This window comes from Talpa occidentalis, unplaced genomic scaffold (assembly GCF_014898055.3).
Source record: "Talpa occidentalis isolate TD23 unplaced genomic scaffold, MPIMG_talOcc4v2.1 talOcc4.676, whole genome shotgun sequence".
Lineage (NCBI taxonomy): Eukaryota > Metazoa > Chordata > Mammalia > Eulipotyphla > Talpidae > Talpa > Talpa occidentalis.
In genome coordinates, this window is record NW_023605057.1 from 970 (window position 1) to 27,900 (window position 26,931).

General features: G+C 53.2%; 1 protein-coding gene across 1 annotated transcript; it reads right to left on the minus strand.

Annotated features, from left to right (window-relative positions):
* Positions 1-416: 416 nt before the first annotated feature.
* Positions 417-25,236, minus strand: LOC119230341 (homeobox protein cut-like 2; the record flags this gene model as incomplete). Its single annotated transcript, XM_037491375.1, has 7 exons — positions 417-519; positions 984-1,032; positions 2,770-2,836; positions 3,615-3,691; positions 5,612-5,735; positions 7,107-7,241; positions 25,158-25,236. Coding segments are annotated over 7 exons (634 nt in total), but the record flags the coding sequence as incomplete, so codon positions are not given.
* Positions 25,237-26,931: the final 1,695 nt, after the last annotated feature.

Consider the following 26,931-nt stretch of genomic DNA (forward strand, 5'->3'; position numbering starts at 1 on the left):
ATTCCTGGACATCGGAGGGCACGGAGGCCTCCAAAGGAATATAACAGATGTCCTGTTACACAGGGTGGATGGAAGCTCGGAAAGTTAAGAGTTGTGGCTGTATGTTGACCCCGAGTGTTTGAAGCAAGGAACTGTTTTATACACACTCACCTTGGTGATGAAGAGGCCATATCTGCTGTGTGCACACACGCCCCATTACACAGGAGAGGCCATATCGCTGTGCGCACACACGCCCCGTTACACAGGAGAGGCCATATCTGCTGTGTGCACACATGCCCCGTTACACAGAAGAGGCCATATCCACTGTGTGCACACATGCCCTGTTACACAGATGCAGGTGGTCAACCCACCAAATGTCACCCACATATTCATGCCCACAACGTGGTTGTTCTCAACCTCTGTCTCCCCATGCTTACCCGCTGGGTCCCTGAGGGGAGCAGCAGCCAGGCGGATGGAGCTGTTGACAGAGGCGAGTTGTTCACGAAGACTTTCCACCTCCCGCTGGGCAGCCTCAGCTCGCTGGGGAGAATGGGGTGAGTGTGGTTAGGGATGGGTAGAGCTGCAGAGGGGGCCTCAGCGAAGGCTGGGGTCCACCAGGGCTTGGCTGATGGAAGGGGAGACACTCGGGTTAGGCCCGTGGGAATCACTGCTGCTCAGGTGGGATGTGGTTCCTTCATGAGGTCTGGCCGGAAGACCCACGTCCCAGTCGAGCTGGGGGCCCGGCACCTGTGGGCGCTGCTCTCACCCGCCCCCGCTGTCCTGAGCTGGCGGAGGATGCCTCCGCAGGGGCTCCAGGACAGGCTGCCTCTGGTCTCTGCCCTCCACTGCACCAGCTCTCTGTGTTCTCCATTTATTTGCCAGGTCTCAGCCCCACGCCCCCACTGGGAAGGCTTCTCCAGCACTGAGTCGGACAAACACTGACTGAGCTCAGCCCTCCCTCCCGGCCCAGCTGAGATCCCGCCACCGCAGCGGCGTCTCCTCACCTGATTAGCTTTCTCCAGGTTGGTCATGATCAGGCCGACTTCATCTGCCCTGAGACAGAAAGACAGGGCCCTGAGCAGAGGCTTTTGGCAGTCACCAGGGTGCCCGCCCACCTTGCCACCCCCAGCCTGCTGACCCCCTCAGCCCACGGTCTGTGCATGGTGACTTTGCAACAGGGTGGTCCCCAGGAAAGGGGGAGGTTCCCTGCCCCACCCAAGGGAGGGTGGAGCTGAGCAGGAAGAGGAGAAGCTGAAGAAGAGACTGAGGAAGGAGCAGGATGGAGCCAGGAGACCTGGAGGAGGCGCATGGAGCCTAGAGACATGTGAAGAAACTGCGCTTGTCTTTTGGTCGTGGACTAGGTGACACAGATGTGGGTGAGACCCGTGGGGAGGTGACAATGACAGCTTTTATCTTAATGTTGATTTTGCTCTTTTCCTTCGGGGCTTGTCCGGTTGTTTGTGACCCTTTTCTGTGGGTCCCCACTGGAAGATGCTTAGACTTGTGGCAGGCTTTGGGGCCTTGTTCTGGGCCGATCCCATTTGGATGGAGTTTTACCCACGAGGGGACGGGTCACTTTGGGTGCTTCACTTAGAAACTAGACTCTTTGCCTTACCTGTATTGTTTCCTAGTTGTATTAAAGTTCCTTCCCATTAAAGTCTCCTATGTTTTGTGTTGATGCGGCGGATGGCAGAACCCATTTAGAATAGGCAGGGTTGCGGGGTTTTGGGCTGCCCCTCTCCCTGTCCTATAACAACTTCACCCTTCCTATGGGGAGAAACCAGGCTGGGGTGGAAAGAACCCACGCTGTGGGGAAATGGCAAAGGGACCCAGCACTGCATCCCTTCCAGGCAGCCTGGCTTCCATCTCCCCGAGGGGAGCACTCTCTAAAGCTGCCTGCAGAGCGACGCCCCCCCCAGCCTTGGGCCCTGCTCTGCCTGGGACACCCCGAGTTTTAAGACTCAGCTCCAATTGTCTTGCTAGGGAGTCTTTCCCAACTAGCCCCACCCAGACTGCCAGCACTAAGGGTCTCCCCTCTGCCTAGTGTGGGTGGGGTGAGGGCCAGGTGGGGTACAGGAGGGCAGTAGGGAGCATTTGGTGACAGTGAGCTGCACGCACAGGACTGTCTTCTGCACAAGCTGTTTCCACTGCCCAAGGCACCCTGCCTGGTGTTCATGTGGTCATTTACTCATCTTTTGGGTCTCATTCTGCAGGTCACCTCCTCAGGGAAGTCCTCCCTGACTACCAGGATAATTGGACCCAACTCTTGTTACTCTATCTCAGTGCTCCCCATTCTTCCCTTCATGGCCTGTACCCTGTGCCCAAAACAATGCAGGCAGACAGTAAGGCCTCAAGAGTGTCTGAAGGAATGAATTTATCATTGTGCATTCCCACCTCAGCTGATTAGGACAGGGCTGTGTGTTCCAGGGCTCAGCACAGCACTGGGGTAAACGTGCTGAATAAGTGTTGTGAACTAAGTGACATCTTAAAGTCTAAAGAAAGGTGAGGTCTGGATTGGACTGTGGTGCCAGGGAGCTGGACAGTCGCAGGAGGCTGGGGTGAGGAGGCCCCCGCAGCCTGAGGCCCAGAATGTCCATAGTCTGCGGTGGTGCATGAATGGCAGGCCAGCACAGCAGCGGATGTGCACCGCTGTGCCCATGTGGGTGGGGAGCAAAGGGTACTTAATGGGATGGGCGGCTCCAGCAGAGGGTTAGAGGAAGGCGGGCACAAGGAGGAGGCACGGCTGGAGGGTCAGAGGGGGAGGCACAGCTCAGTAGGACACGCATTTACTTGGATGCCGCTTCCTCATCGTATTTCCGGCGCAGCTCCAGCAGCTCTGTCTGCGTGGCCTTTAACGCTAGGAAAAAGTAAAGAGCCAGAATGAAGACCCGCACACCCAGAAGGTGGAACCCATTCCCAGGCCTGGAAAGCAGAGTGAAGCTCAGATTAGCGAGGAAATGAGAACTGGTGACAAGTAGAGAGTTTCCTTGCCTAGACACATTTCAACCAGTGGGAGGGATGGGGAGTGGCCGGGCCGGAGGGTCGGGGTTGGGGAGTGGGTGGTGGGGAGTATAGAGAACTATGCATCTGTGGAGTAGAGGAGAGCCACGCGAGTTGAAGGGGCTGTCTGTCCCATGTCTGGGGTATGAGTCCTACAACACCTTCAGGATACTCTAGGATCTGGGTAAGGCCTTCTACCCATAAGCTCACCCACCGAGACCTGGCAGGTGAGCGGAACAAGAAGTCAACAAACACAGGTACATTATGAAAAACGAGAGGTTCCTCAGACAATTTCTGATTTCCTAAGGAAAACTGAAGGACCTGGCCTGGATTCTCCGGTTTGCCTCAGACCCCACCCTTCCCTACTGCCTCCCTAATCCGGGCCCTGAGGGCACTCCATTTTCCACCCCTGATTTAATTCTACCTCAGATACTCTCTCCTCAGCCAAATGGCCTCTGGAGACCAGGGGTCAGATCCCCAGTTGGGTAATGTAGGTCCTTCCTCCTCCTGCCCCAAACTCCTTCTTGCCCCTGTGATGCTAGAATACCTGAGCCCAAGTTCATAGTGTCATGGTCCCTTCCACTCCTCTTTCTGGTCTGACTGGGCCAGGAAGGGGACATGAGCCAGATGCATACCTGAATGTAGGACTTTGATCTTCTCCTCCGCCTCCCCCAGTCTGGCTGCCAAAGTGATCTGTACTTCCTGAAGGCCCCTGTGGAGAGACGAGTGCTCACAGGAGATCTGCTCAGGCCTCACTGTGGGGCCTTGCCTGGGCCCTGAACAGACTTTGTACCCTCCCCGCCTCCTGCAGCCCCACCTCTGTCTTCTTAATGGGTCCCTAAGAACATTCGGACACTTGGCTGCCCCACTGTTTTGTGGACCTTGAGACTCCATCATAACTGGCCCCATTTACTTTCTGGCAGCATTTTTGGGGGCACCCAGCAGTCATCAACTTCGTTTCTCAGCCTCAGTTTCTTTGTAAAAGGGATTTTGGAAGGACTGTGCCTCAGTGGGAGCAACTCCTGCTTCCAGCTCCTTCACTGTCAGCTGCTGTTCTGGCCCCCAGGGAGGAATTTTCTCCCCTCCCTGTGTCAGGACATTGGGGTGACCAGCCCAAGTGAGAGGCAAGTCTCTCAGCCGAGAGAGCAGGGCCAGAGCTGCACTACAGGGGTGTTCAGGCAATGCCTGGGCCTCGCAGGCTCTGGGAAGGGAGTACACCTTCACTTGGCACTCATGTCCCGCCCCTCTTGGTCACACTCCCTTCCTGGCACCCCCACACACTGGGCCTGCCTTTGCACGGGCTGTTCCTTCTGCCTGTAAAAAATTCCCCTACAGCCTGGCCAGACTCCCTTTCTCACCTCCTCTGGGCTTTGCTCAGCCTGCCCCATCACCTTACTTAAACCTTAGCTCCTCACAGCCCTGTTTCTTCCCCTATTTTTCTTTATAACTGTCATCTAGCACACCATTTATTTATCTTATTCATTTGTGTCTTTACGTGAAAGTAAGCTCCAGCAGGACAGAGAGTCTAGTCTATTTCATTCACGCCCGTGTCTCTAGAACTGGGCCTGCCACACAGTAGTCGGCTCTGAAAATATGCAGAAGGATGAAGGAGAGAGGAGATGAGCACCATAGTGCCATCCAAGGAGGGCCCCAGAACTCAGCAGCAGCCAATGCAAAGGCTGTCCACTCACTGACACGCACTCCTCCGTATGGGAGTGGAGCTAAGCTGGACAGGCGTCAGCAGGCCAGGCCGCAGGCCAGAAGCTGATACTGCCTGTGATGGTCAGTGTTACAGGCCTGCCCAGTCAGATTCTAGGGCCTAGCTGTCCAGTCACATACTGGCCTAGGCGTTGTTGTGCAGGTGTTCTGAACTGGGGTTGACATCTACAGTCAGCCGACTGTGAGGTAAAGGAACAGTCTCAATCAGGTGGGTGGGCCTCGTCTAATCAGTTGCAGGTCTTTTTTTTTTTTTTTTTAAAGATTTATTTATTTATTTATACAAGCACTGGGTACAGTCAGAAGCACGGGAGGGTGAGAGAATTCACCAGAGACAGAGTGGGGAACAGAACAGGCAGACTGATGAAATGCACTGCTGAGGGGAGCAGCAGGCACGTCAGGAGAGGTCTGCGCGCCATGTGGGACCCTCGCCAGCGGCTGGGGGATCGAACAAGCACTGCAGAGGCTGCGGGCAGCTTCACAGCCCAGCGTTCAACCGCTGCGCCACCAGGTCTTAAGGCCCCAGTTGCAGGTCTTAAGGCTCAAAGTGAGGAAGAAGAAACTCTGTCTCAGGAGGGCAGTGTAGCCCCCTGCCCGACAGTTTCCGTCTGCTGGCCTGTTTTACTAAGCTGGACTTGCCAGACCTGTCCTTGAAACAGGTCTCTTTATGCATTAAAAAGAAATTCTACTGGTTCTGTTTCTCTGGAGAACCATGTTTAACACACCCCCACTTGACCCACTTTCCAGATGGGGAAACTAGGCACAGAGAAATGAAGTGACCTGTCCAGGGCTGGCCACTGTGCTGCTGAAATAGGGCGGAAATCTGGGTCTGCGCCCAGATACCAAGGGTCCTGGGCAGGGTGATTCTTCCAGCCCCACCTCCCAGCAGAGGGGGCCCGCGGTGACCCCCACTCACTTTTGTTTCTCCACCTCATTTCTCTGCAGCAAAGTTTCTGTCAGGAGGGCTTTGCTGGGAATGCCCGGGAGGCGGCTCCCCTCAGTCAGTGTGGGCCCCGCCGGAGACGGCCCCTCTCTCTGCTCTGGAGGGAGAAAAAGAGCGAGAACCACCGTGGCCTGGCTGAGTACAGCAGACGGTGCGGGAGCACCATCATTTCCCAGGCGCGGGCTGTGGGGACCTGTCACCCCGCCAGCAGGCAGCAGCCATCCACGGGGAAGTCAAGTGCCTGTCCCGCTAGTCCCAGACAGTGTACCTGGGGTCTCCCATACCTCAGGGACCTGTTCCTGCCTCCTTGGCTGCTTATTATCTTTAAGATATCATGGCACATATACATGAGAGAAAACACACCATTATACTTACTGTCTTCACTGTATTGTGCGACCAACGCCACTCCCCCCAGGACACGGCTGCACCCCAAAAGGAAGCCACCCCCCGGACACAGACTCTACTCCCCGTGCCCCCAGCCCCTGGAGCCGCCCCGATCTGCTCTATCTGCCTGCTCTGGACGATTTTCATCACTGAGTCACACGCTGCATGTCGCTCCTTGCCTAGCACCCTCCACCCGGCTGCCGGCATCAGGGCGTCATGGCCGTTCAGGCCGTCACAGCCTGGGGCGTATGGGGCACGGTCACAGTGACCGACCTTGGCTGCACCCTCCACCGGCTGCCACGAGTGGGTTGCTGTGAACATCTGGGGACATGTTTCTATTTGAGTCTCTGTTTTCACTCGTTTGGGGTACACAGCCAGGAGTGGAACTGCTGGGTCTCGGGGTCGCTCTAGGTCTAGCTTACTGAGGTGCTGCTCAGTGCTTTCCCCTCCCTCACATCTCACAGCGGCAACATGACTGAGCTTTGGTCAATGCGATGTAGCTGGCGTGATGACGCCACTTGAGGCCAGGACACTCCCACCCCCACATTCTCGTTCGGTTGGCCGGCTCATGCATTATTTTTTTTTTTAAAGACTTATTTATGCATACAAGAACTGGGGTACAGGCCAGAGGTATGGGGGTGAGAGGATTTACCAGAGACAGAGTGGGGAACAGAACAGGCAGCCTGACTGAAATACACTGCTGAGGGGAGCAGCAGGGAGACAGGAGAGGTCTGCTGCACCATGTGAGTAGCTTCCTGGCCGGGATTTAACTCGTGCTGCAGTGGCTGCAAACAGCTTCACAGTGCTGTGCTGAACCCCTTGCGCCACCAGGGAGGCCCCGGATAGCATGTGTTATTAAAGATAGAAGGCCCAGCACAGCCTGGGGCCCTGAGTGACTGCATGGAGTGCAGTCCTTCAAGTATACTAGGCCTGTGAGATGTGGGTCAGTTTCGGCAGATGTGTACCTTAACCCATCTGGCTTCTAAAATGGTAAAGTCGAGCTTCCTGGCCCTCTTCCCCGCCACTGAGGAGTCTGGCCACCGAGGACCCACAGCCCATCTGTTCATTATGGGTGTCCCAGTACCTTTGGGGCAGAGGAGCTCGGGGTGCCTCTTCCACGAAGTGTGGAGGTCTCGCCGGGGCTGCCCGCTGGGGTCGAGGCTGGGGGGCTGCAGTCTGTCGTCTAGGCCACGAGCCGCCTCAAACACAGGCACGGGGTCTGCGTGGAGAGAGAGAGGACAGGTGAGGGGGTCGCCCAACCCAGGGAGGGCCTGGTGGATCCCCCTGTGGGACTGCCATCCACAAGGGTGCCTACATGGTTTGGGGGAGCTATTGGCGGGGGGGACAGGTGCAGGTGTCCTGCATAGCAGGGGTGTGTGTGGGGGAATGACAATAAAGGCTGTTGTAAGAACTGTGTTTCCTTGATTCTGCAATACCACCTGTGGCAGTCCTGGGGCACGTCTTGTACACCTCCAGCCACGGGGTGGCCCTGAGCAAGGGCTGCCAGGCACCCTGACAACACCAACTGAGGCAGCCTTCCACGGCCATTCCAGACAGGCCTGTGGCAGTGGGGACCAGGAGCCAAGGGGGACACAGGGGAACCCCCGAGACCTTGCCCAGCACTTTGGCAGGCTGTCCCCCAGCTCCTGCCTCTCTCCATGCTGTGCCGCCCACCCGCTCCCCATTGCATGCTGGCCCCTGTAGCCTCAGGCTGCTTCTCAGAGGCCCTGCATCAGCACGCTATCATTTGCACACATGGTCGAGAAAACCACAGTCCTTCCAGGGGCGAAATACACACCTGGACGTAAGATGCTCCCCCCACCCCCCATGCCCAAACAGCTAAAAGGTGAGACACTTGCAGGTGCTTCTGCCAGGAACTGTTTCCTCTCCTTTCACCTGATGTGCGCGGCCTCCTCCTCCAGACCTAGAGAACCCCAATAACCCCAGATGGCAGGCAGCACCCTCCCGGGGACAAAACCCGGCACGGGAGGGGTTCCTGAGATGCTCCCAGCATCTCCTGCAGGCTGGCTTGGATCCAGCTTGTCTTCACAGAGGGGGAAACTGTGGTTCAGAGAAGCCAGGTGACTTGCTAAAGAGCATAGGTGACACTGGATTCTGGGTCTTTCTCTGACACCACAGAGGCTTCCTGTCCAGTGGTGCGGATATTTCAGCACAGCAGCCACAGACAGGTGCTCATGGTGGCAAGCTCCAGGCTTGCAGACCAAGGAGCTGGGTCAGGTCCAGTCCTTTCTAATGTCCTGAGCCCTTTCTTCCTGCCGGGATCTCCTGCCTGCCTCTGCTTGGCCACTGCTCTCGGCTGAGGGGCAGAGATTAAAAGCATGGACTGTGGTGTCAGAAGTGTCTGGGTCCTGGTCTAATCTATCCTTGCCTGTGGGACTGCTGTGTGCTGTTGGCAAGCAACTCTACCTCTGTGTCTCAACATGAAATTTGGTTTCATGGGGCTGTGTTGAGGATCCACGTAAAGTGTGCAACACTGCACCTGGCACAGGGTCAGCTCAGAATAAATGGAAGCCCTCGCCATTCCTGCTCCGAACAAACTGGTCTTTTCCTCTGTTCTTCAAATGCACCTTTCCGCCCCATAGCTTTTGCAGAGGCAGGAGTCTTCCAAGAACACTCTGTCCTTCCCCACACTTTTATCTGGTCAAAGCTTATGATTTTCATATTGTGATTCAGATGCCCACTTCTTCCCGGAAGCCTTCCCTGACCAGTCAGTCGTCTGATCTGAGCTCTCCCAGCTGCCTGCCCTTCCCTTCACAACACTCATTGCAGTAACAATTTATTTGCAAGTCCACATAATTAACACCCACGAGACTGCAAACTCTGTAACAAGGGAGGGTGGGACCGCATCTGTTTGTGCTCCCCCACCAGACCCCTTGGGCTTAGCACAGTCCAACTCAATCCATATCTGCCCATGGAAGAAACGGGCAGGACCTGCACACGAGGCCTTCAGGTAGGGCTGGAACAAGGTCGCTGTGTCTGATCCCTCCCGGGCCGCCTGTGTGTTTGGGGAGCGGGAGGCTTGGACAATGGGCGTTTGTGCGAGGTAAGCAGGTGCGCGGGAAGGCCGGGCGTCATCCCCTCCGTCAGCACCCGCCCCCGCCCCGTCATTAGGCAGGGCCTGCTCAGCGGGGTATGCCATTATGTCTCCCCGGGCTGATGTAATTATACATTGACATAATTAACCCAGCAAGCGCATTAGGCAGGCCAGCTAAAAATTCATCTATAATTATTTGTTGTGTGCATGCTAATGAGTCCATCTGCACTGCCTTTGTACAACACGGACAAATTAATTTACAAGTCTGGATTTTTTAATAAGTTCAAGGAAATGCTTCCTATTGTGTCCTGGTTTTTGAGAAAGGGAGAAAAAGGCGACGAGCGCTTGCTGGGGTCAGGGGCGTTAGATCAACAGGGAGGGCTCGCTCGGGGCCAGCAGGGGGGCAGGGTCCTGTGCGGCTGGGGGGGCCGGCTAGTGAGTCCAAGTCGCAGATTGCACTCTGGTGACAGGGGATGTCGTTCACCCCGGCACAGGGATCGGCATTGACGCTTCTTTCTGCTTGGAGGCCCTGCCTGTCACTGTTTCCCGCCTTGCTCGGCCCCCGGGAGGCCGACGCCGGGGAGGCCAACTTGGCAGCCTCCAGCCTCTGGCCAGACGGGCAGGGCAGGGCTGGGCAGACACTCTGTAAGCCTCAGGGGCCTTCAAGGCTCTGACTTTTCATCTCCTCTGCACTCTGGGGTAGAGCTCCCAGAAGCTGAAGTCTGGCTTAGGGCGCAAATCCCTTGGGGCCTTGAACCTGTTTCCCCCCTTATAAAGCAGGAAAACACCACAGTTCCTACTGTGGAGTTACGGGGAAGATCAAGAGAAGGCCAACAGGCAGTGTGGTTGACGGGTGTCAGCTTCAACTCCAAGTTGGGCGCGGGACCTCTCCGGCAGTTGGCTGAGTCCTTGGGGCCTCATTTCCTCCGGTGAAGTGGGGCCACATGTGGGTGATTGCAAGGCCGGGAGAGAGAACATCTGTGCAGTGAGGTGCACAGTAGGTGTTGCTAAGTGTCTGGTGGCTGTCTCCCCTTGGGGGGCTTTCTGGGAGCTGTTGTCTGCAGGAGGCTGCCCGGTGGAGACAAGACATAGCCCCCCACCATTCAGCTAGCTCGATGTGTCCAGCACGCCCACCCCAGAGCACAGATGGGGAAAGTGGGTCCTCTGACTTGCCTGCAGTCTGCTGGCGGCAGGGCTGTGACAGGGCCTTGGGTTTCTTCTCACACCATGCTGCCTCCTGGCTCCCCAGTTTGAAGGAGAGAGTGGGGGGGGCAGTTTCAGATGACTCAGCCCAAGTCAGGATGCATTTGGATCCTAACAGCTCAAGCACTTTGAAAGGGTTAGAATTCAGTTTTTACCACAACACTCTGAGCTCGGAATGCTTGTGGCCCCACTTTACAGACAGGGAAACTGAGGTGGGACATGCAGTCACTTCCCCAAGAGGAGGGAGTGAGAGCCGGCTGGCATCCGGCAGGCTGCCCCTCTGCCCCCCATACCTGGCTAGGGAACTGGAGTTCCTCAAGGGTCCCTGATGGTTCTTAATGGGGGGCACACACAGAACCCCTGGGACGCACATCAAACACTACAGCCTTAGTCCTAAAGATTCTCTGGCAGAGGTCTGAGGGCCAATACGTCTTTAAGGGAAGCAAATGGGGATTCCTCAGGGCGCAGACCTTCTCCCCGTTTCTCCTGAGGTCTCCACTTCCCCTACTGGCCAGACAGCATGTGTGGTTCTGATTCCCTCTCAGCTTCCAAGAGGGCTGTCAGTCCAGATGTCCCACCCTACACTGGCAAGGAGGGCCCGGGACTCAGCCTGGCCAAGAGGACACTCTGCCCTGAGATATGACTCCAGAGTGGATATCACGGTCCCTCCGTCCAGCTGTCTGCTGGCCTGGTGCTGCCCATGCCAATTCTCACCACTCTTCCCCACCCTTGGCCTTCTAGTAAGTTCCTTTCCTGCTTCATAATGTTGCCAGTCAGCATCTGCCCCTTGGACATGCAAGAACCTTGATGGATATACTTGCTGAGCTGGTTTTGACAGAGGCAGAACGAGGTAGGTTCGACATTGTAATGTCCCTGAGACCGAGAGGTGGGGGCAACTGAGATAGATTAACTCGAGGCATCAATTAAAAGCCAATCCCTTATTGAGAAGACACCAAAAAAGAGATACACAAAAGATAAGAACAGGTAACAACTGGGCTGTGCTGAGAGTACTTCCCGAAATTAACATTAACAGTGGTGCTGATACCATGCTTCTGGAAAGTGGCATAAACACAGGCGTCAAATTTAAGCCACCTGCCATGCTCTGGATCCCAAGCCTTGGCCCTTCTCTAGGTTTTGGTGACAGCTGCCAGGACGGTGCTCTGCCGTCCTGCGGCTGCCAGGAACGCCCCAGCCTGGTCCTGCTCGCTGTCACCCGAGCCAAGAGCTTTGTAGCCTTTCCCCCTAACTGAATTACACATGCTCATACCGTTGCAGTGTGGACACCCCCTCCCCAACAGATTCCTATTTTGGTAACATGCATAGTCGCAACTAAAACCTTTCCACTCTGGTAAAAGTTAGCAGTTTTGGCTCTGAACCTGAAACAACACAAGAAGCCACTGGTCCAATAGGTTAATTCCAAGGCTGGTAAAAATTGGGCCACAGAATAAAAGGGTGGAGGGAAACAAATGCTTAGGGTGGGCGAGGGGTTCAGGCCCACCCAGGCCTCTCCTGGCAATGGCATGGGCCGGAGGTGAAGGAAACGCACACAGCTTGGTGTGGCTGGAGCGGGATGGATGAACCCCATAGCCTGCTGCAGGGAAGGGAGGCGGGGAGAGGCTTGGGTGGTCTGTCTCATTTGGGGACACACAGTCATCACTCAGTAAATGTCTCATCAATCACCGAGGCTACGAGGTAGGTGCACAGGACCAGAGGCCTCTGGGAGCTGCAGAAGGAGAAAGCTTGACCTGAGCAGAGTTTGGTGGAAGTGAGAGCAGGTGGGAGGAGGTGAGGCAGGGCAGGATGCTGTGGGCAGAGCAATCTGGGTTCGAATCTACCTCTGCCAGTTGCCTGGGGTCTGGAGTGAAGCATTTCAACCCTACGAGCCTCAGTTCTCCTTTCTGTAAAATGGAGCCAGCAGCAATTACCAAAGCTACTGTTGAGATGTGAACAAACAAGTTTTATAAAGCAGTTAGCACAGTACCCGGTATTCAAAGTAAGCGCTCACAAAAGACATACGTAGTTCGGGCCTCCCCCGTGGCGCAGCGGTTGAGCACTGGGTTGCGAAGCTGCCCGCAGCCTCTGCAGCGCCGGTTCGATCCCTGGCTGCTCCCCGGCCACAGGAGGAGAATCCCACATGGCGCGCAGACCTCTCCTGCCGCTCGCTGCTCCCCTCAGCAGTGTACTTCGGTCCTTTTGCCTGCTCTGCTCCCCGCTCTGGCTCTGGTGAATTCTCTCACCCTCCCACGCTTCTGACTATACCCAATGCTTGTATAAATAAATAAATAAATCTTTAAAAAAAAAAAAAACATACGTAGTTCTTGGGGAGATCTGAGGGGGCAGCTCTCACACCCCAGCTCTGCTTGTGGTACTCCTTGGCTTGGTCTTTTGGACCTTGCTGAGTACTGAACCATACGATTCAGAAAATGCCATCTGTCCGGGGTGCTGTATGTCTGGGGGGCTGGTCCAGATCTTGGTGACAGGGGCCCTGTACCAGATGCCTGGCAGCTGCCAGAGAGTCTCCGAAGGCCCAACGAATAAGTCAAGGGTGTTAGACCTTGGGTTGCAGTTATGCCTGGGCCAGTCTGAGTAACAGGGAGGCAATGACAGGTAGGAAAGGACTTCATTGTGGGTCTCCTGGGAATAGAATTTCAGTAGGAAAGAAGGGAGAAGGATGCCTTAAGCGAGGGCAGGGAGACATGAGAGCCAACAGTAACACTCAGGGCTTGCTGTGTACAGTTGGGGAGGCTGTGCACTGCCAAGGGTGCGCACGGGAATTACAGTCACATTGTGGATTGAGATATTCGGTACCAATTTTTTTTGGCAGATGGCAATGGCCTCTCTAGAAGAGGGGGTGCCTTGTTCTGGCACCAAGTTGCCTGGGGTCTTAGGACTTGGGGTAGCCCCTCTTACACCATAACCGTCTCTGCTCACTGCCAGGTCTATCTTCATCCTCACGATGGCTCAGTAAGGTGGATGTTGCCATGTCTATTTTGCAGACAAGGAAATGAAGACTCAGAGAGGAGAGGAGACACCCAGGGTTGCCAGGCTTAGAAGTGGTAGAGGCAGGATTTGAACTCAGTGTACTAGACCTTCTTTTCAGTCAATGAGCCAAGCTGTTGTGAGTCAGGGCATGGGGGCAGGGGGTGGTGGTTCTTACTGTTAGGACAGAAGTACCTGACTGGGGCTCTGTCCTTGGCCTTGCAGCTCACTTGCTGTGTGACTTTAGGCAAAAAAACAAAACAAAACAAAACAAAACCAAAAACAAAAAACCAGACCTCTCTGGGCTCCCTGCTCACGTTCCTATTACAAGTGTATCACACTGCAGATCATCAGAGGGTGGCGTCCCGCCCAAGAGTGCTTTTGGCCCTGGGCTTATCCCTTCGAGCTGGGATGTTCAGGGAAGGTGATGATTAGACACCTTCCCGGCTGAACTTGACACAAAAAGTGTGAATGTGCGAATTCACAAGGCCGCCCTGGGGCAAGGAGGGAGGGTGCAGGCAGGGAAGCTGAGGGCTGCGTCCAGGCTGTGACGCCTTCAGACTTCAACCCTGGATCCCTGGATGAGTTACCCAACGCTCGCTGTTTCCCTGCCAGAGAAATGGGGATGATCACAGGGTCTGTGGCACGGGGCCAGGAGCTGGGACAAGGAGCCCCGCGGACAGTGCCCAGCACCCAGCAGACTCCCTGGAACAGGCCACCCAGCTCTCCCCTCCCGTGAGGAGTTGGTGACAGTGTCCAGGTGCTACTCCTTCTGGGCCACTGCAGCCCAGCAGGGGTGGCCGAGCCAGGCACTCCTACCGATGCCAGCACAGGCAGCTCCCGTACTACAGGACAGAACAGTGTCCCCCACATCCAGATGTTGAAGCCATAATCCCACGTGACCACATTGGGAGATGGGCCTTTAAGGAGGTAATAACGGTGAAATGAGGCCATAATGGGGGGAGCCTAATCCCACAGGATCGTATCCCCAGGAAAAGAGGAAGCGGCACCAGTATCCCCCAGCAGAGGAAAGGTCACCTGAGGACACAGTGGGAAGGCTGGGCCAGCAGCCCGCAGGAGAGCCCGCGCCCTGCTGGCTTAGACCTTGGACTTCCAGCCTGCAGGCTGGGGGGGGGGGCGGGGGGTTTCCAGTTTAAGACCCTGTTCTGAGTGTCACACCCCAGTCCACCCTGCCCCCAGCTCCCCGCCAGCCTGGCGGAGACTTTCTGGGGCAGCACTGCAGTCTGATGTCTCTCTAATCAATCCTCCTCCCGCCGCTCTCATCCCCAGGTTTTAGACCAGCACCCCTTTCTGAATGCTTCTCCTGCATCTCCTCTCATCCTCACAGGGGTCTCGCCCAACAAACCTTGCGCACATCCAATGCCATCTGTCTGCTTCCCAGAGGGCCCAAACCAATACCCGCCCCCGGGTCTCAGTGACCCACCTGTAAAACAGGGGACAGTCACAGGGTCTCTCCTCAGAGCCTGTGGATGTGACCCCATGGGGAGTGTGGGGAGCCTCAAGCAGAGTCCACATACCTGCTTCTCTCGGCCCGGCTTTGCTGAGCGTCTGTGGGGGGCGGGGCGGGGGAGGGGCAAGCGGAGAGGTGCTCGGTCAAGGCCCTAGGCAGCAACGTGGATGTGAATGGATTTATCCTCAGGGCAGTAGGTGACACATTCTCATCTGTCTCTTTCAAAGGCCCATATAAACAGGTGGGTGCCTCTGGGACTGCATGGGGGAATCCAGGGGAGCAATCCTACTCACAAGGCAGACAGGGAGCCCCGAGAGCGGCATGGACTGGGATGAACAGTGTTCCCCCAAATTCATATCCATCGGGAACTTCAGAACGTGACCTGATTTAGAAACAGGGTGTTGGCAAATGAAATTGAGTCGAGGTCCAGTAGATCACGGATCACAATCCCGTGACTGATGTCCTTATAAGAAGAGGAGGGGACACGGAGAGACACAGATTCTCTCTTAGTGCTTCTAGAAGGAACCAAGCAGCTGACACCTTGATTTTAGGCTTCTGGCCTCCAGGACCACAGGAGAACATACTTGTGGTTGCGGGACACTGGCAGGGCCTGGGAAACAGATGTTGCCAGAGCCCTTCTCCCTTGGCCTGTCCCTTCCCTGGGCTCCCGGGGCCACTGGTGTCCTTGGCTTGAGCCTCTCCTTCCTCCTCTTCTTACAAGGACACTGGTCTTGCTGGACCAGGGTCCATCCTTGCGCCCTCCTCTGAACTTAAGTCATCTGCACAGGCCACAGGTGTCACAGGTGTCAGTGGTTAGGACTTCAAAATTATCTTTTGGTGGCACCCATATTCACCCATAACATGTGGTAAGAAATACCAGATACCAACAGGGGAGGCTGGGCAGAGCGCTTGTGTGTCACAGGCCCTCAGCGTGCCTAGCCCACTTCCCTCCTGCTGCACCCCTTCTACCACTCTGGGGAGACAGGCCATGCCAGAAGAGCAAGCAAGCAGTCCTGGGCTCCAATCTCAGGTAGGTGCAGCCTGGGTGAGCAGTGGCTGTGTTATAGGACAGGGAGAGGGGCAGCCCAAGCCCCGCAACCCTGCCTATTCTAAATGGGTTCTGCCATCCGCCGCATCAACACAAAACATAGGAGACTTTAATGGGAAGGAACTTTAATACAACTAGGAAACAATACAGGAAAGGCAAAGAGTCTAGTTTCTAAATGAAGCACCCAAAGTGACCCGTCCCCTCGTGGGTAAAAGTCCATCCATATGGGGTCGGCCCAGAACAAGGCCCCAAAGCCTGCCACAAGTCTAAAGCATCTTCCAGTGGGGACCCACAGAAAAGGGTCACAAACAACCGGACAAGCCCGGAAGGAAAAGAGCAAAATCAACATCAAGATAAAAGTTGCCATGGTCACCTCCCCACGGGTCTCACCCACATCTGTGTCACCCAGTCCACGACCAAAAGACAAGCGCAGTTTCTTCACGTGTCTCTAGGCTCCATGCACCTCCTCCAGGTCTCCTGGCTCCATCCTGCTCCTTCCTTCCTCAGTCCTTCTGCAGCTTCTCCTCTTCCTGCTCAGCTCCACCCTCCCTTGGGTGGGACAGGGAACCTCCCCCTTTCCTGGGGACCACCCTGTTACAGCTGCACACCTACTGTGTGATTACCCCCATGACGTCGGGCATGATGCATTGCTCAGACCCTTTCCTGGGCATTAAGTCTTTAATGCAGCCACTGATTCATCAATGTGGGTCTGCGACTCCTAAGTGGCCTGTTCAGCCACCATTTTGTCACCTATAGTTCTAAATCCTAAGCAAGGTCAAAACGGCCTGGTCAGTTAGGTACAGGAGCCCAAGCCTGCAAGGTGCCCTTCAAATCAAAGGCAAAGCTGGATCACGCTGGGAAGGTTATGCATCATGAGGTATGACCGGGAACACGGGCGGGGTGGGGGGTGGTAGGGGGGCGGGGTTGAAGACCCATGCATAACACTTACTCTCGCCTTATACCTCAGGAGGTAGGGCTGGGAACGCCAGGAGGGTGGTGGTGGGGGGAGAGGACTGATGTGTAACAAGGGACCCCAGAAGCTGATCAGTGGAAGCCTTGTTGATAAGATTAAAACCAGGGCCGGGGGATTAGGGAGTGATCTCAATGACAATACCGAGTCATCAAGCAGATGAGAAGTGCCTGGAGGGCAGACTCACAATCCCTGATCTTCTACAGTCTTCCCCTTTCTTTAATCTCCTTCTTTCCTTTTGCTCCTCCCCCTTACAACCGATACTCTGTATCAATAAAAAGGCCAGGATCTTGCTCTTCCGCAGCATCCTGCGTTATGTAGCCTGTTCCACAACTCCCATTTCTTTATCAGTGTGGTGCTGCCTGATGCAACACATCAACACATTTTCTAGCACACCTACTATGTGTCAGATGCCATTTCAGTTGCCCAGTGTTTCCTGAGCGCCTGCTGTGTGCCAGGAAGTTCTGGCTTCTGGAGAAACAGTGAAAAAGAAAATTCCTGCCTTCCTAGGGTTGACATTCTAGATGGGAGGGTGGCCAGAGGGCAAGTAAGGCAGTGAGGGAGATGAGAAGAAAAATAAAGCAGGGATGAGGGAGAGGATGACTGGGGGTGTGGGGTGATGGTGCTAACCAAGGCATCCCATCTCCAGGGGGTGGCTGTGGGGGAGCGACCTTGATGCAAGAAACACCAGAAGTAGCCCACATTGGCCAGGAAAGGGGGGTGGACACCCCAATCGCCACCTTTACCCCTATGAGCTAGTCTGTGAGTTACTGTCCCAAAAGCACAACGTAGCTCTGTCTTCACGACTGACCCATTTTACAGGTGAGGATGTGGGGCTCAAGGGAGGATGGCAAGGTCCTGGGTGACTTTGGGGCCAGTTTTTTTTTTCTTCAAGATTTCTTTATGCATATAAGAACTGTATTTATGCACACAGGCCAGAGGTGCGGGGGGTGAGAGGATGATTTACCAGAGACAAAGTGGGGAGCAGAACAGGTGGATCTACTGAAACACTGCTGAGGGGAGCAGTGGATGAGTCAGGAGAGGTCTGCTTCGCCTTGTGGGTAGCTCCCTGGCTGGCTGGGGATCGAACTCGTGCTGCAGTGGCTGGCCAGAGGTTGACAATGTTGTCTTTAAACCCTGCACCACCAGGAAGGCCCTGGTGCCAGTTTTACCTCCCCTCCCTGGAGGCCTGTCTGGACACAACTGCTATGTGGGGGGGGGGTAGGGGGAGAGCAAGGGTGGGGTGAGAGCAGTGTCTGAGCCTCCAACTACTCGTTTCTGGTCTGAAAGCCTCTAAGCTTCAGCTACCATCCCAGAGCGTGGGAACACCCACACTGTGAGGATGGGGCCTGGGGCAGACAACCCCCACAGTATGGTGGCCAAAACGTCTTGGAAAATGACATTCTTCACCTCCTCCCCAGTCACATGTGCCAGGCACTTTGCATGGATCTGTATCTCATTCAATCATCAAACGAACCAACCAAGTGAGTTATCACCCCCAGTTTCCAGAGGTGACCCAGCAGAGGAGAGTCACTCTGTCACTCCCAAGGTCACTGAGCCAGAAAGAGGGGGAACTTATGCTGAACCCAGGGCAGCCACAGCACCAGGCGCCAGACCACTCACCAGCCTCATAAAGGTCCCCACCCTCACCTGTCCTGGTGGGAATCTATATTTTTTTTAAAACTTAAATATATTCTGGAGTAATAAGCAGGATCTGTAAACAGATCTTTCCTTGGCTCTGCATGATAAACAGACGGTGCTTTGACCATAAAAATAAACACAACGAATAAGAACAAACAGAAAAAAAAACTGATGTTATTAAATTCGAGTCACACCCATTGCCTGCCCAAGATCTTGAGCCTGAAGCCGGCTCTGCCAGGGTTAGAAGGGGGACTCATGGGTGGTCTCCAACTAGGAGGAAGCAGACCCCGGGAGCAACCATTCACTTTCAGTGTTATACACCGAGACTGCTCTGATGCCAGATGACCTCACTCCGGGAAGTGCTGGTCCCCGTAGACCCCCAATCTACAAAACTACCTACGTTTCCCCCCCGTGCCCCCCATATCTGACACCTTCATATCCTGGCGTCAGGAGAAGGGACAGGGCCTCCCTGCCGTCCTCATCTGCAGCCAGGCAGCTGGGCTTCTGCCAGGCTCAGCCCTTCCACGGAACCTCCCAGCCAGACACGTGGCGGCCCAGAGTCTGGGGCGGGACTCTGCTCCTCCACTTCGCTCCTGCAGCCCAGACAGTCAATATATAGATGAGGGCAGTGGCAGCCGGCATCAAACGGCCTCAGATCCCACCTGAATCACAAAGCCAAAAACAGGGACCCCAAATCAGAAGAGTTTGACACAGCAAATCCTTCGCATTAATCGAGCACGCTGGCAGACACGGCAGATCAAACAACCGTCGGTGGCAGGTCCTGGCAGGCGCGGGGCAGGAGGAACACCCTGGGAAGCCGAGCGCCTTTGTCTTATGGCCATCAACTTGGTCTTTATGCATAAACTGCTTAATAAAATGACTAATTCATTTTGGTTACTAAACCCCTGGAGGATACTGGCAGTGGGTTTATAATATTTTAATACCACACCAGGCATTCCAAAGGCACCGTGGGGGAAGCTGGCCCAGATCCCCGGGTTCCGCCTTCCGCCACTAGCTGATGCTCTTGGTGTTTTTTCCTCTCGAAAGTGCCTTTGGGGTTAGAGGAGCGAGCTGGGAAGCCAGGAAAAGCTGTCTCATTCCTCCCACCATGTCCATCTGAAGGAAAGTGCATTCAGAGCTTTTTTAGGAAAGCTGAAGCCGGAAAGGCTGTCCGAGAGGCTGTTGAGAAACATATATGCAGAAGGATGCACGCGCCCCTCCAAAATATCTCGAGACAGAAGCCTTCCCCCATCTGCGCCGGGCTGCAGGCGCCCGTGGGTGGGAGGCTCAGGCACCGAGACTCGCGTTGATCCTCGAGTCTGAACTTTGGGACGGCATATGGGTGTGGGCCCTTACATGGTGGCGAGCCAGGTGTGGCCCACGCTCTTGTCCCCCCATGGCCAGGGCTGCTTTGGGGGGTCCCCTGGCTTTAGCCAGGGTGGAGGGGGTAAGAACGGCGCCACCAAGAGCAGACACTCAGCTAAGACTACACTTTTCACCTCGCTTCATTTTCGCAGCGTATCAGGAAGGGAAGCGTGCTTTTCAGAAGAGGAAACGGGGGTTCAGGCAGGAGGAGTCACAGGGTGCAGCGCTGCACTGATGAGCTGCCTCGCCTGCCCTCCCTTTTGAAAGGAACAGCCATTATTGAGCACCTACAGGGTACCAGCATCATGCCAGATGCTTTCATTTGACCCTCTTCCAAGGCTCAGCGAGGAGGAGTGCAGCGTGGATGGCGGCCAGCGGGGAGGGCACTCCTGGCAGAGGAAATGAGCAAAGGTGTGGCCGGACCTGGGACAAAGCCGTCCATAGTTAACAACCATCTTTGGGAATATCTACCATCCTTAAGCGTTCCCATTTTTATGGGTTAAATACCCTTTTCTGCTCCCCTGACTCCTAAAGGAACAACCTGACAGAGGCTCACTGGGCAGAAGGGGAAGGAGAGGTGGACAGGTGGAGCTTCTCACGTTACTATAAAATCTGAGCTCGCTCCATCTGTGAAGGAGGCTTATCCACTAGATGGCGGTAGAACTAGTCATTTGGTACAAAACAAAGCTAAATTCTTAACCTCCCTCACTGCTTCTATCAATATTTATTTCAGATGGTTCAAAGATTCAAATAAAAGAAATTAAGATAGCAAAAGTACTTAACAAGCCCTAAAATTTGATACAAGAAGGGGTTTAAAAATATGACATAGAATCTAGAAGCCAAGAAGCAAAGGTTTGGAAAGCTTCCCTACTATCTTCAAAATATATTTGAATGGATGCTATATACAATATACAAGAGACTTTATAAACAAACCAGAGAAACAAAAGGCAAACTAGAGAAGAAGATCTGAAATGCATCTACCAGGACAAAGGTTAATATCCCTAATATACAAAGAGCATCCGCAAATCACTAAGATAATCATCTCTCAGATGGAAAAATGGAATAAGGATACATGAATCAAAAATTCACAAAAAATACATACGAATGGCTCATAACATAGGAAAAGATAATTAGTGTGACCAGAAAAATAAATGAATGCAAAATAAATCAGCTAGGAGAAAAAAATTCTTATTCTTTTGGACCATGATTCTGGGTTTATGGCCACCATATATTTTCCTTCCCAAACTTTCCTCCTTGTCCTTGGAACTACAGGACAGAGCCAATAAGCTGTGCTTCAGGGCACCCCAAAAGCCAGTGTTGGAGAGGTGAGCTCAATAAATTACAACACAGCCACACAAAAGAGTGTTATACATGATAAGGCAGAGTTACTCAGAATTTGTAAGCACATAGGGAAATACGGATGCTTGTGGTGGGTGAAAGGACTAGTGCTCAAAATAGTACAAGTAGAACGAAAGCCCTTTCTGAAAATGTGCAAGGGAGAAAGATCTGAAAACCAACCCAAAATGTTCCCACTGCGTTTCCAAGTGTAGCTTTCCCTCCCTTCTACTTTTCTGAATTCTGAAATTGATGGTGCCACATTTAACATTTATCACTGGGAGAAAAATGTAAAACCACTAAACATCATAAAGCATTTTCCTACTTCAAAGACTTGGTAACCCCGTTGCCTAAACTGCTCACCCAACGTCCTTGACAACAGACAGACCCTGTGAAACCATCAGCCAGCGCTTCCAGTTCATACAACTTACACCCTGATGTCAACTTTGCAAGGGCAGCTACAACCAGACCCTGCTAAGTGCTTCCACGCATAGTGTATTAAATCCTCATGTCCACCAACCAGCAGCTTCTATTATTATCCCTCTGTTAACCACACAGACATCAGAGCTCAGAGAGGCTCGGACCCCTGCCCAAGGTCACACAGCTCAGAAATAGCAATCACAGGGCCCCACCCAGCTGTGTCTAACACGGCTGCGGCCGAGCCCCTAAACTGATCAGTGTTAACCTCTCCCGAAAGAAGGAACAGGGAGAGACATCCCCTCCCGTATGGGGTCTTTAAAAACCAAAACAAGGCAGGAAAAGACCATTTTGAGACACTCACCTCTTCTTCAGCAATGCTCGTCTGCCTGTCTTCTTATTTACTCTTTCTTTGGTTTTACCATTCTCTCTCTCTCTCTCTTTCAGTCTCTCTCTCTCACTTTCTCTCTCTCCCTGCTTTTAACTAATCACTCAGTTAACAAGTTGGCTTTCTGAAGGTTGGGTCGGTACCTAGTGACTCCGAGCACGATAAAGAAATCAGCCGTCACCAATACAGAAGTCAGAAAGGTTTAAATCAAATCATCCTCCACAACAATGACATTAATTATGCTTTTAACACGTTTTACTGCTTTTTTTCTCACTTCACGCCACATCTGTGTGAACAATATCCAAAAGATTTACGGTTTTCTTTCGTAATTACAGACATACAGGCTGCACACTTATCAAAATACTTGCTGAGCAATCACGCTCTATCGCATTCTCTGCCAAAGATTTGTGTTGGCAGTAGTCATTCAAAACAAAAATGTTGAATCAGGACTTGTGTGGCTTCGGGGGTGTGTGTGTGTGTGTGTGTGTGTGTGTGTGTGTGTGAGAGAGAGAGAGAGAGAGAGAGAGAGAGAGAGAGAGAGAGCATTTCGACAAATAATTTGCCTGTCAAAAAATATAAAAACAGGAGTGTGTGCACCCTGGCAAAAATGTCCAGGAGTGTTATTTTTAAGGAGGGGTTGAGGGAAACGGGAGGAGGACAGTGAGCTGAGAAGCTCGGAGCCCCCAAAACACATCTGACATTTGGTTCTTGTGTCTGAGGATAAAATTTAATGAGAACAAAAATATGTCTTCCTAATTCCCCTAAGAAATCATTAAAACATTTTGTTATTCTTAAATGTCTTGAAAATGAATTAGAGCCCCTAAAGGGGCCATTCGTACAGCGTCTTCATCCTCACTCTGCGGCTCCGTGACAGCTGGGATGTACGCCTCCCCCACCCCTCCATTTCTGGGGAGCGGAGTTGGGACATCATAGGTGTGGAGTCAGCACTGGATTTGGAAGGACACTTTGGGGAGAGGGGTTAGAGGGCACAAGGACCTTCTGGAAAGTTCTGTGCCCATGTGCCATGTTCCCGACTGGTAGTGTGGTTCTGGCTCTGGTATTGTGTGAATAACTCTATGTCCAGAAAGATGAAGGTCACGTAGGGAACTCCAGAAATGATGCCTGTTTTTCAAAGGGTCTGTAGCCCCTCCTCAGGCCCGAGCAGTAGAGTTGCTGCCGCCCAGGTTTTGGATGACAGATTACTGAAGCAACGGTCTGTCACCTCTGTCTCCTAGAATAAAGCCCCCCAAGGGCTGAGCCGATGCTTGCATCTGCAGACCCTTGGCTTGTTCCCAGAGTCTAGTGAGTGGGAGGAGCACAGTAGGTACTCAATAAGTGCTATCCCAGCTAGTAAACATGTGACAAGCAGAGGCTTTAGTTGAAAAAGTGCCTTTCAAACAAACAATCCTTTCTTTTCTGCACCCGAGTCTTATCTCTAAATCAGCCAACAAGCAATTATTAGGCACCACTGTGTACTGGGTTCTGAATATACAAATTTGGTATGACTCAGTCCCAGGCTTGGAGAATTGCACATCTCCTAGGGAAGCCAGACATGTAATTGATAATGAGAGTAACCAATACTTAGCAGGTGTATATTATGGGCCGCACACACTGAAGCCTCACAACTGTACACAGGTGCTGATATTAGTTCCAGACTACAAAGGCGGAGACTGATGCTCAGCGAGGTGAATTAATTTAAGTTGTACAGACGGGTCTGGAACCTGATAGGAAGTATGCGCCATCTCAGGGCTGCCCCCTGGAGTTACAGACAAGGTACTGCAGGGTCCGGTGGATGAGCCCCCGTGGGGGCTCCGAGCAAGCACCTCTGGGGTTTGCACTGAGTTACCTTCCAGTGCACTTGTCGCTGAAACTACAGGACCCGAAGGACTGAAAAGGGTGGGAAATAAGAGGGTATATTTTTCTAAATTTTTCCAGATACCTCTGCTGAGGGTGAGATATTTATAGGCAAAAAGGTGGATAGGAACCCTATGAAGGGACATCAAGGACCCGATAAAGGACTGGGGGCTGTCTGGGTGCAAGGAGTAAGCATAGCGGGGTCTCCCCCAAGCTCCACTAGTGCTAAGCAAACTACTACCTCTGGCTCCCATTCTGGGTGGCAGAGGATGGGACATCGGAAAAAAGGGACACTTTGCAGACGTATATAATGTATCAACCGATCTTAGACACACAGGTGAATGTTCTCAGACTGCCACAGCTCTGTAACCCACCCAGAGGTCCTTTTCAGGAACTCATGGCCCCTCCCTGCCCCCCAAGAGTATACTCTCTCTTGACTTCTAATGGTACAGGTTCAATTTTTTTTTAAATTGAGGTAAAATTTCTGTTAAAATGAAACTTACCATTTTAAAATGTACAATTCACAATTCAGTGGTTTTAGTACATTCACGATGTTGTGCAATCACCATCTTTACTTAGTTCCAGAATCCTCTCACCTGCCCCAAGGGAGTCTCGCACCCATTAACAGTCATTCCCTATTCCTTCCCCCAGCCCCTGGCAAGCATCAATCTGACTAATTTCTCTAGATTTGCTGTTTTGGACATTTCAGGTAAACGGGAGCCTATGCTGTGTGACCTTCACGTCTAGCTTCTTCACTCAGTGTCGTATTTTGAAGTTTATCCACATTGTAGCAGATGTCCGCACTTCATTCCTTTCGTGGCTGAATAATATTCCATCGTATGGAACTGATCACATTTTATCTTTCTATTCATCTACTGATGGACCTTTGGGTTTATTCCCCCTTTTGACCATTGTGAATAGTGCTGATGTTGATTTGTGCCTGTTTTCACACTTCATGTCGATGGAGTCATATAGTACACACTCTTTTGGGTTTGACTTACTCTCCACATCAAGCTTTTGAAGCTGAATGTGTCACATTGGGGGAAATAGTTCTGGTCTTTTCTCTAGCGCCTTCTGCTGGTGGAGCCCTGGGCACCTTCTGCCCTTTATGGCAATGGGGTTGGGTTTTCTGCACATAAGAGATTCAGTTTCCCAAAAAGGTCCAGATGGAAGAGCTTGCCAGGAGCTCCCCAAAGCCTCTAAAGTCAATGGGGGGAAATGGAGAAGCCATGTGCAGACATGTCACATTACACTGGGTGTAGATCCCGAGACCCCCACAGTCCCACTCATGGAGGGTCCAGCCTCATCCGGAGGTCTTGGCTTGTCCCCAGACCCCACTGTGAGGAAGCCCCGTGTGATGGTCTGAACGGCAGTTTCTTGTTCATTATTTATGGTTCCAGTGGTCTTACCTGGCGCTTCAATCAACTGCTTGTAAACACTCAGGAACGCGGCCTCAGCCTCCTGACTTCGCTTACTAAGGGCCACCACCTTCGGAAACAAGAGAGAGAGTCACGTGTCACCATGGCATCTGAGTCTACAAGCAAATCTGATCAATTCCCACATGGACAGACGTGGGATGGAGGGGAGAGGAAACGGAGGGTCACAGTGTGGAGTCAGTGAGTCCAGGTTCAAACCCCAGCTCCACGCAACCCCGCCACTGTGTGACCTTGGGCACATCACCCCTCCTCTCTAAGCCTGTTTCCTCATCTGAAAAATGGGGCTAAATGACAAAGCCAACTGCCGAGGGTTGTTCTGGGCTGACAAGAAGCTGCATGTTAAGGGTTAGCACAGAAGTGCTTGATAAATGCCCTTGACTGTTGAATACACGGTCAACTGGGTGACCCAGTGGTGATGAGCTACCCCCACACGCCTATTCGAAGCTCTTTCTGGGGCTCAGCACTATCTCATCCTCCACTCCTGACTATGATTCAGGATCCTGGCTCTTGGTGGCCAACCCCGTGGCATAGGCCTGGGGTGCTCCTGGCACCCACCGGCTCCCTTTCTTATCTCCTCAAGGAACTTATGGGACGGAATGACTTTACTCTCCCTGCACCCATCTACCTCTCCCGCCTCACAGTCCAAGTGATGAATCTAGCGGAACACCTACTTGTCAGTGACTTGTCTTCGGAGCTGGGTTTTTCTTACGAATCCCAGTGAACCCCACTTGGGTGGTGTATGTGTGTCTGTTTTTAATTCCTCCCAGAACGAAGTTCTGTGAGCACATTCTCTAGCGCATACATGGTGCTCAACATTATCTGTTAATGAACAAATCCAAGGGGTTGCACTAACTCGGGTCCCGTGACACCACCCTGGAGAAACAGCAGGGGCCAGTCGTGCGATGCTCCATTCACAGAGGCAGACTTGAGTAGCAGAGTGAAACCCCAGTTTCACCACTAAGGAGCTGTGTGCCTCAGGCCGGGTGGTCACTTCAACCCCTGTACCTTGACGTCCCTTCTGTAAAATGGGACAAACATGACATCCTCCCTCAGAGGGCTGCTGGGAGATCAGGCCATTTAATACAGGAGGATTCCTTGCAAAACTCGAGACATGCATCAAGCCCTAGAATATCTCTGGGTATGAAGGACCCTTTCCTTCTTGCCTGCAACTGAGGTTCGGCCCAGGGCTGGGTGATGAACCTCACCGCTCGCCTCTCTTGGCGATATGAGAAAGTCCCCCATGTCCAAGCAGGGTGGCACACACTCTGGGAAGAAGCCTGAAGTCACAGTGGTTCCTCTAAGGCTTCAACAGGGCAGACAGGAGCTCACGTGGTCCCTAAGTTCTGGAAACGTGGTGGGTTCCAACCGCGGTGCACCATGAAAGCAAACGACGCATCAGGTTTCAAAACTCAGTACGGAAGAGAAAGTACAACAGCTCCCGGCATGGTGCATGTGGATTATTACATGTGGAAGCGATAACATTTCGGATATATTGGGTTGAATAAAATCTATTATTCAAATTCATTTCGGACCTCCCTGGTGGGCGGCAAGGGGTTAGGACGCAACCTATGAGGCGATCCACAGCCCCTGCAGCGCGACTTTGATCCCCAGCCCGCCGCCAGGGAGCAGCCCACATGGCGCAGCAGACCTCTCCTGTCTCGCCCGCTGCTCCCCTCAGCAGTGTGCTTCGGTTGATCTGTCTGTCCTGTTCCCCGCTCTGTCTCTGGTGAATCCTCTCACCCCTGCA